General features: G+C 43.1%; 3 protein-coding genes across 3 annotated transcripts; all 3 read right to left on the bottom strand.

Annotated features, from left to right (window-relative positions):
• Positions 1-1246: 1246 nt before the first annotated feature.
• LOC127079143 (uncharacterized) lies at positions 1247-3031 on the bottom strand. The gene is made up of 2 exons (XM_051019563.1): positions 1922-3031; positions 1247-1804 (listed from the first exon to the last, which is right to left on the bottom strand). The coding sequence occupies exons 1-2, from the start codon at positions 3029-3031 to the stop codon at positions 1247-1249; spliced, it is 1668 nt and encodes a 555-aa protein (XP_050875520.1).
• A 3507-nt stretch (positions 3032-6538) lies between these two features.
• On the bottom strand, positions 6539-8227 carry LOC127079142 (uncharacterized). Its single transcript, XM_051019562.1, has one exon. The coding sequence runs from the start codon at positions 8225-8227 to the stop codon at positions 6539-6541; it is 1689 nt and encodes a 562-aa protein (XP_050875519.1).
• Positions 8228-8525: 298 nt separating this feature from the next.
• Positions 8526-9857, bottom strand: LOC127079141 (uncharacterized). Its single transcript, XM_051019561.1, has one exon. The coding sequence runs from the start codon at positions 9855-9857 to the stop codon at positions 8526-8528; it is 1332 nt and encodes a 443-aa protein (XP_050875518.1).
• Between the last annotated feature and the right edge of the window lie 271 nt (positions 9858-10128).

The raw sequence follows: 10128 nt of genomic DNA, 5'->3' as shown, positions 1-10128 counted from the left end.
GGGATATGATACGGGTTTACTGGAGAGTATGATATAACGACTTCCACTGGGGATGTTTGACCTATGCATGAGCATACGATGTCAAGACTACCCGTGAGGGATAGCTGTCATGAACCATAGTCAGCCAAAGAATTCCTAGGATCGGAGACTTCCGGGGATAAAATAAATATCCGCTTCGTGGGGACGATGTGGAATTAGGAAACTTCATGGAGACAACGTAGCAACTTCCTAAGAATAGTACCTCGGCTTCTGGGGAGAATCCAACAGACATTCCTGGGGGAAGTATTCTTGGGAAGTATTTCCTGAGGCAAGTAAGGCAATTCCGCTGAGGACCAGATGATCCCATTGAGGATGGGTCTCCCAGAATAGATATCACTTGGAGGATATCGGGGATATCTCTGCAGTCTTGAGAGTCACTGGGGAGAAGTGTTGTCAACTTAAAATCTCGCTGGGGACTGTCTCTGGGAATATGATGGTAATGATCAAATGCTTATGCAACACCGAGACTTACCGGGGAGCGAAGAGATCCTCCACAGATTTCCATGAGTCAAAGTAACTTTCGTTTCCAAATGTATTTCCGAGAAAATTATTTTGGTTTTGAAAACACTTTTCACGTTCAAATTTTATTAACAAAAGCAAATTGCATAACAAAATAAAACGGAGATACTGTGAACAAGGAAATTGAATAGCAAAAGGTAAATTCTATTGAAGAATGGTAACTTGCTAAAGGCATAGCTCCATGGAAAATTACAATTTTAAATTGGCAATATGGGAAAGGTTACATTGAATCCAACGACCTACTATCCCTAATGACTAATACTACCCAAAACCTTGCTCATGAAGAGAGTGATTGGATTTGAAGTGGATTTCTGTAAATGTATCTGCGATGTTTGGTGTCGTCCGATGCAGTGAAATGCCATGTCCCTAACTTTTGCCTGGACTGCCCTTTCGGGTTTTCAATCCACCGGGACGCTCATTTTTGCCTAAGTCGCCCTTTCGGGTTTTCAACTTAGCGAGCCATAGTATTTTTTTATTTTCTTTAGGCATAATATTTTCGGACTGCATCGGAGTTCACAGGATGTGCGAGCTCTTCTCCATCCATTGTTGTAAGAATTAGCGATCCTCCGGAGAAGACTGTCTTAACAACAAATGGACCGTCGTAATTGGGCATCCACTTCCCGCGCATGTCCTTGTGAACTGGCAAGATCTTCTTGAGTACAAGTTCTCCTTGTTGAAACTCACGGATTCAGACTTTCTTGTCGAAGGCTCTCTTCATCCATTTCTGGTATAGCTGACCATGGCACATAGCCGTCAAACGCTTCTCGTCGATGAGGTTTAGCTGGTCGAACCTGTCTTGAACCCACTCGGCTTCATCTAGCTTGGCTTCCCTCAATACCCTTAAGGAAGGTAGCTCAACTTCAATGGGGAGGACGACATCCATTCCATATACTAGTGAGAAAGGTGTTGCCCCTGTTGAAGTCCGAACAGTAGTTCTGTATCCATGCAAAGCGAATGGTAACATCTCATGCCAATCCTTGTAAGTCTTAACCATCTTTTGTAGGATCTTTTTGATGTTCTTGTTCGCAGCTTCAACAGCTCCATTCATCTTAGGACGGTAAGGAGATGAATTGTGGTGCGCAATCTTGAAGTTGTCACACAACTCTTTCATAGTCTTGTTATTCAGATTGGTACCATTGTCAGTTATGATTCGGCTCGGAATTCCATAGCGGCAGATAATCTCCCTCTTGATGAAGCGAGCAACCACCTGTTTGGTCACATTGGCGTAGGAAGCAGCTTCTACCCACTTGGTGAAATAGTCAATAGCAACTAGGATGAACCGGTGACCATTGGAAGCTTTTGGCTCAATTGCCCCAATCATGTCAATGCCCCACATGGAGAAAGGCCACGGTGAAGTCAGAACGTTCAACGGTGCAGGAGGAACATGCATTTTGTCAGCGTAGATCTGGCACTTGGGACACTTCCGGGCGTATTGGATACAGTCAAACTCCATCGTTAACCAGTAATATCCAGCTCTTAACATCTTTTTAGACATCGCATAACCATTGGCATGAGTCCCAAAGGTTCCCTCATGAATCTCCTGAAGTAACATGTCTGCTTCATGCTTGTCAACACATCTGAGCAAAACCATGTCGTAACTTCTTTTGTATAACACACCATTACTGATGAAGAAACGGGATGCCAGTCTTCTCAATGTCTTCTTGTCAAGACAGGAAGCACCCTCGGGATACTCCTGTTTGAGCACATAATTCTTAATATCATGAAACCAGGGCTTTTCATCCACCTCGTTTTCTTCGACCACCTGACAGTACGCGGGCTCGGTCCTGCGTTCAATTCGAATGAGAGGTGCTTCATTGACCAATTTGACCTTCCACATGGATGCTAACATGGCTAAAGCATCAGCCACATGATTCTCAGATCTCGGAACATGTTCGAACTTGATCTCGTCAAAATACTTAATCAACTCGATGATGTAGGCTCTATAAGGGATTAAATTCTCGTGCTTCGTCTCCCATTTACCCTTTACTTGATAAATAACCAAGGCTGAATCTCCACTTACCTTGAGAAGTTTGATTCGGAGGTCGATAGCTGCTTCAAGGCCAAGAATGCATGCTTCATACTCTGCGACATTGTTTGTACATTCAAAGTCTAACCTTGCTGTAAAAGGGGTGAACCCACCTTTCGGATTCATCAGATCTGCGCCTATACCATGCCCACTGTAATTTGAAGAACCATCAAACATCATCCTCCACCAGAGACCCGGTTCCGGACCTTCCTCAGGACCTGGCTCTTCATAATCTCTCTTAATCAATAGGATGTCTTCATCAGGAAAGTCGAACTTGAGAGGCTCATAATCTTCTACGGGCTGATCTGCCAGATAATCTGATAAAATACTTCCTTTGATAGCTTTCTGCGGTACGTACTGGATGTCATATTCCGATAGCAACATGTGCCAACAGGCAAGCCTCCCCGTTTGAGCCGGCTTTTCGAAAATGTACTTTATTGGATCCATTTTCGAAATCAATAATGTGGTATGACAAATCATGTACTACCGGAGACGTCTAGCAGCCCATGCTAGCGCACAAAAAGTGTTCTCCAAGAGTGAATATCTGTTTTCACAATCAGTGAACTTCTTGCTTAGATAGTATATGGCATGTTCCTTCCTTCCAGTCTCATCATGTTGCCCAAGTACGCAACCCATAGACTTCTCAAGAACGGTAAGGTACATGAACAATGGTCTTCCAGGAATAGGAGGGATTAAGATAGGAGGCTCTTGCAAGTAATCCTTGATCTTTTCAAACGCCCGCTGACAGTCAAGATTCCACTCAATAGTCTGGCCTTTGCATAGCAACTTGAAGATCGGTTCACAAGTAGCAGTCAAATTAGAGATAAACCTGGAAATATAGTTTAAACGCCCTAGAAAACATCTGACTTGTGTTTCAGTCTGCGGAGCTGGCATGTCTCGAATGGCTCGGACTTTATCAGGGTCTACTTCAATTCCTCGCCGACTGACAATAAAACCAAGTAGTTTTCCAGATCGAATACCAAAGGTACACTTAGCGGGATTCAGCTTCAACTGGTACTTTCTGAGTCGTTCAAATAACTTTATCAAATGATCCAAATGGTCCTCTTCGTTTCGAGATTTGGCGATCATATCATCCACATAAACTTCAATTTCTTTGTGCATCATGTCATGGAAGAGGGCAGTCATGGCCCGCTGATAGGTTGCCCCTGCGTTCTTCAAACCGAAAGGCATAACTTTGTAGCAGAAGGTCCCCCAAGGGGTAATAAATGTAGTCTTTTCTCGGTCGGCTTGGTCCATCCTGATCTGATTATAACCGGAGAAACCATCCATAAATGAGAAAACTGCAAAACTAGCTGTATTGTCGACAAGGGTATCAATATGAGGCAATGGGAAATCGTCTTTTGGACTAGCTTTGTTCAGATCCTTGTAGTCTACGCACATTCTGACCTTACCGTCCTTTTTGGGCACTGGAACAATGTTGGCAACCCAATCAGGATACTTTGCAACTGCAAGGAAACCCGCATCCAACTGTTTCTTAACCTCATCTCGAATCCTCAAAGCCATGTCAGATCTCGTTCTTCGAAGTTTCTGTTTGACAGGAGGACATTCTGGCTTAAGCGGTAGTTTGTGAACTACAATATCTGTGTCTAAACCTGGCATATCTTGATACGACCATGCGAACACATCAACGTATTCCTTCAAAAGCTTTATCAACCCCTGCTTGATCTCAGCCCTAAGCATTGTACCAACCTTGATCTCTTTCTTGTCCTTGTCTGTGCCAAGATTAACCAAATCTACCTGCTCCTTATCTGGTTGAAGTTCTGTGTACTCGTACTCGACCAACTTTGTCAGTTCAGTGGGTACTTCAGAATCTTCCTCACCCTCATCTTCAGCTTGATAAATGGGTGAATCCCAATCAGGAGAGACAATATCGTCATTGGATTCAACAAGGTTTGTAATGTCACTGCATGTTGAAAGGCTTATTTTATTAAATGTTTAATGAAAATGAGAGAAGTGAAAATGTATTTTAGTTTGTTTTTGAAAAGATTGCCAATTTCATTTTTAAAGGTGAAAAAAAAAACCAGTGGAACAACTTGGAACAGAACAAAATACATTTATTAATAATTGTTTGAAATGAAAGGTGGCCCTACAACGCGATCCAATAGCCTGGGGCAGAGCTAATGGATTTGAAAACACAAATGAAAAATTAAATTACTTTGACACTGGAAAAATAACAGGAATCTCTATAGCCTCCCAGTTGCTCAATGTTGCACTACTCTTGAACACCAGGTTGCTTAAATCGTCATCTTCATCACCATCGCTGACGGCATTAACTTGAAAACCTCCGCTGATAAACACTTCTTGGTAAATCTTAGGACGCCCTTCGACATTTGTAGAAGCTTTATCATGAGTTGGTCTGTAACCCAACCCGTGGCGATCAGTTTTGGTCTTGACGTTGATTATCTCTCCCCAACCTTCAGGAATGCCCCTGTCAATTGTTGATCTGGTACTCTTTAAGGATGAAAAAGATGGATTACTCTGGCCTTCCACAGCCTCTTCGACCTCCACTAACACAGCATTGGCGATCTCAAGTGCTTGGAAAGAAGTTTCCAACGCGTCTTCATCGGCCTCAATATAACGGAACAAAGATAAATTACTGACCATTAAATCCTCCTCACCGTGAATAATCACCAGCTTATCATCAACTACAAACTTCATCTTTTGGTGCAAGGTAGAAGTCACAGCCCCCGCAGCATGGATCCAAGGTCTTCCAAGTAGACAGCTGTAATTGGGATTGATATCCATGACTTGGAAAGTGATATTGAAAACATGCGGACCAATCAAAATTGGAAGTTCCACTTCTCCAATCACAGCTCTACGAGAACCATCAAACGCCTTGACAATCAAAGAAGTAGGCTTCACCATAGTTTCTTTGTAAGCCAACTTACTAAGAACTCTCTTGGGTAGGACGTTCAAAGATGAACCGGTATCCACAAGCACCCTGGCTAAATTATCCTCTTGACACTTCGCTGATATGTGCAAAGCACGATTGTGATTCGGGCCCTCTTTCGGTAGCTCTTCATTGCTGAAGCTAAGAGTATTACATGCGGTAATATTGGCGATCACACTATCAAACTGACCGGTAGTAATATCTTGAGCGACATGAGCTTGCGTCAATACTTTCTGCAAAGCAGCCCTATGAGCGGGTGAATTCAATAACAGAGACAGGATAGAGATCTTTGAAGGGGTCTGATGAAGCTGATCAACGACTTTGTAATCACTCTTCCTGATGATCCTTAAGAATTCAACATCTGCATCATTAGTAACAACCTCTTTATTTTTATCTCTGGCAGGCACAGCAGTGTTAGTAGTTGTCTCTCTAGGTGGAGCCTCATCAAAACGGGGAGTGTACACGCGACCACTGCGAGTCATCCTGCTTGCCCCAACTATGTTAGTCACACTTTCACCATCAACCTTCACTTCTTCTCTTGGAATAACCTTCCCAGATTCTTTGTCAATCGCGGTTACACCATACTTCCAAGGTACTGCTTTGGGATCACTGAATGGAAATGGACTCGGTTTTTGGATAATCAACGGTTTAGGCTGGTCCACTGTTGGAGTAACGGGAGATGGTATACTGAACACTGGCATGACAGAATTTGGTGCTGGCAAATTAAACACTGGTATCCTACCCCTTGATTCTGGCAAGTTGAAGGTAGGCTCAATTGCGGCTACTTCTTTCACCTGGTTAACTACTTGCAAAAAACCATCATCAATCAATCTCTGAACGTCTTTCCGAACCATAACACAACCCTTATCACATCCCTTACAGTTCGTACAACCGATATGGGAAACAGATACTAGGCCTGCTTGAAACAGCTTTGAATGGAATTCCTTGAGCGGAGTCTTAATCTGAGCTACATCAAGGATAGAATTCTCTTCAGACGAAGCATCAATGGCATTAACAGCCCCATGGTCAGGCAAAGGGTTACTTTAGACATTGGGCGGCGGATCGTTGAATGACAGAATCTTCTTTTCCATCAGATCCCTCACAAGGTTTTTCAAAGCATAACAGTTCTCCAAATCGTGACCTGGCGCACCCTCATGAAATAAACAATGAGCGGCGGCGTTGTAGTTGGCTGGCAAAGGATTCGGAGGCGGTCCCAAAGCTCGAGTAGTGACCAAACCGCGTTGCACTAAGTAAGGATACAACTCGGTGAATGTCATCGGAATCGGTGGACAAGTCTTGTATAGTCTCCTTGGAGCATTCTGGCGAGGTGCCTGGTTCCTCGGTTGTTGACTCGCCTGAGCGTTGGATGCTTGTTGATAATTCGGAGGAGGATAAACCGGAGGCGGATAACCAGGAACCTGTTGCATGGGCTGATAAACGGGCGCTTGTGGAGCTTGTTGGTTGAAAGATGGTGCAACAGCAGCCACGTATGGCGGTGGTGCATACTGAACCGGGTACCCCTGTGGTTGGGCATACTGTGGCGGATATTGATACTGCCTATTCCTTCTCCTATCTGAAGACACAGCATGAGTCTCTCCCTCCTTCTTTCTCTGAGGATTGACGGAAGTCTTCTTAGCTTGGTCCTTCGAACTCATACTGCTAGAACCACTGGACATCTTTCCACTCTTCATAGCTAATTCAACATTTACTCCAACAACAACAATATCAGCGAAATTCGTGGTTACACTACCCACCATCCTTTCGTAGAACTCAGGACGAACGGTGTCAACAAACCAGTCAGCTAATTCTTTATCAGTCAATGGAGGTTCAACCTGGGAAGCAATTTCCCTCCATCGCTGGGCGTATTCCTTAAAGGTCTCAGAACTTTTCTGCGTCATACTCAAAAGTTGTCTCCTGTCAGGAGCCAAGTCCATGTTGTACTTATAGTGCTTAATGAAAGCGTCAGATAAATCTTGAAAAGACTTGATGTGAGATTGGTCCAATGTTAAATACCACTTTGACGAGGCACCTTTCAGACTGTCTTGAAAACAGTGGATCATCAACTTGTCATTTTCCACATGGGCAGCCATCCTATGGTAGTACATTATCAAATGGCTTTTCGGACATGTAGTCCCTTCATAGCAGTCAAAGTTCGGAGTCTTGAACTTTGGCGGAATAACTAAACCGGAAACCAAACAGATGTCTCTAGCAGCAACACCAAAGATCTGGTCTCCTTCCATCTTTCTTAATCTTTTATCAATAGTAACAACCTCCTCGCGGAGCCTATCACGCGGCTGGTAACCTTCATCATTATCATCCAGAATTTCATAAACAGGCTCATTAAGATAAGGCTGCACCCGAGTATGGACATTAGCTTGTGTGAAGGTAGGGACCACCTTTGGAGGCTCGGGAACCAAAGGCACAGTCTGTTGAACGTTATGTATAACCGGCATGGCTTGTTGACCATTTTGTGCAACCGACATAGTTTGTTGAACTGACGTAACAACAGGCGGATGTATGAAACTCTGCGAAAGACCATAAGGAAACGGGTTCTCAACTGAAACAACCGGCGGATCTACGGCAGCGGTAGTGTTGATCTCAGAGACCACAGTAGGCTGAGTATCCATCTTTGCATTGATAACCTGAAGTAGTTCCATAATCGTTCCTACATTCCCTCGAAGGTCTGCTAGCTCGTTGTTAACGCGATCCATCTCTTGAGCGTGCTCTTCCATCCTTCTTCGAGCTTGAGCTCTAGTGTTGTATCGATTCAGGGTGACGAAACTGTACGCGTTAGAACCGAGTATGAGACAACCGGGAGACACATGAAATGCAAAATGTGATGCAAAATGCGAATGAAAGATTTCATGGAATTCAAGCCTTTACGAACATCGCGGAATACCACTGGGATCTTTATTTATTAATTTGAAAATGGATTACAAATAAATATTCTTAAAAAATCTTAACAAGGAAAAAAAAATAAAAAATAAAAATAAAAGCTACGAAAGCCCTAAGGAAGCGTAGTCCACGACTTCAACGAGTAGGAGGAGAGTCGGAGGAAAATAAATCCTCGTAGATTCTTCTCTTTTTGTAGGAAAGCACTTCTTCATTCTTCGCCTGCAGCTGCTTTTGTAGCTCTTCATTCTCACTGACGATAACCTGATATTTATTTTTCCACGTTTCTGCCTCATGTTGTGATCTCTTCAAAGCGATTTCCAACTTTTCAGCTTCAGACATGAATACTAAAACATGTTCTCTTCTCGGAGGTAAAGGATCTTGGCGAGGATAAGGCATCTTCAGCTTGATGGCTCTTTCCCGGACCCAACGAAGATAGGGTTCCATAGACACACAATTCGGCTTTCCTAAACTTTCTTTGCCTTTCTTGTGCAAATGACGCCAAGCGGATACAATCTGATCTTGAAGTTCTTTGTCACCCTTAAAGAAGATTTTCTCCACATGAACACTTTTAGGCGGTTCTTTCAAGGGATACCCTAACTGTCGGCGAGCTAGGACTGGATTGTAGCTGATTCCTCCATTAAAACCAAGTAAAGGTACGTTGGCAAAGTCTCCACAGCTGTCGATAATTAGTATTCCATCATACACACGATTATACCAAACGATGTCCGAGTGTGTCAGCGCCATGACCCTTGGTGACCAAAATCCCTTGTCAAGACTCAAAAAAGACTTGGGCAAGTGCGAAATAAACCACTTGTATAATAAAGGCACGCAACAGGTGATCATTCCTCCACCATGAAAATTCCGGAGATGTATGGAATGATAAGTGTTACCCAATAACGTTGGTACGGGATTGTTCTTCATGAATATTTTGATGGCGTTAATGTCAACGAATCCTTCAAAACTTGGGAAGAGTAGCATTCCATAAATAAGCAAAGCAAGGATTGTTTCAAAGGTAGGCATGCTTAAATGATCGGCATAATATTGGGCTTTCTTGATTAAGAAATGCGTAGGTAACCTTACAGTTCCGCCTTTGGCGATCATATTGCCTTTGATGTCGGACACCTTTAAGCATATGGCTTTAGCAATGTCTTCCTCTTTAGGGTCCTTCTCTAAGAAAGGGAACGGAGACTTATCCATAATAGGTAACCCCACCAACTGAGAGTACTCTTCTAAGGTAGGTAATAGCTGATAATCTGGGAACGTGAAACAATGGTAATCCGGATCATAGAACTGTAGTAATGTAGAAAGAAGCCCATCCTTCACTTGGATTCTCAATAAGGATAATAGCCTTCCGTACTTGTCCTTGAACCCCTCTTGATCTTCAACCAAAGCTCCTAGCTTCCTTAGGTCATCCAACTTAAAATTCTTAAAAGAGTATTTCAAGGTGTTTCTCTTATTGTAATCCATGGTAGCCTGCGATGTTCATAAATAAAGTTTGAATTCCATGAGATGTAATGCAATGTGATGTTTTATGGATGTAATGCACATAAACACACAAAGTCCTAGGTTAAAGGTATATGAGCGGAAGTCAAGGTCTACCCATCCCACAGAGGTATGTACTATAGGGTTAATTGTACCTGCGGAACAAGGGTTCTAAATCGGTGCCCAAAGCCATCAGTCCATCTTTCGGATATTATCAATTTCCCAATTGACTCGGTGGTTAATAATATTCTCAAGA

Source organism: Lathyrus oleraceus, chromosome 5 (assembly GCF_024323335.1).
Source record: "Lathyrus oleraceus cultivar Zhongwan6 chromosome 5, CAAS_Psat_ZW6_1.0, whole genome shotgun sequence".
Lineage (NCBI taxonomy): Eukaryota > Viridiplantae > Streptophyta > Magnoliopsida > Fabales > Fabaceae > Lathyrus > Lathyrus oleraceus.
Note: the sequence above shows the minus strand (reverse complement) of the source record. Positions and strands in the feature narration are given on the sequence as shown.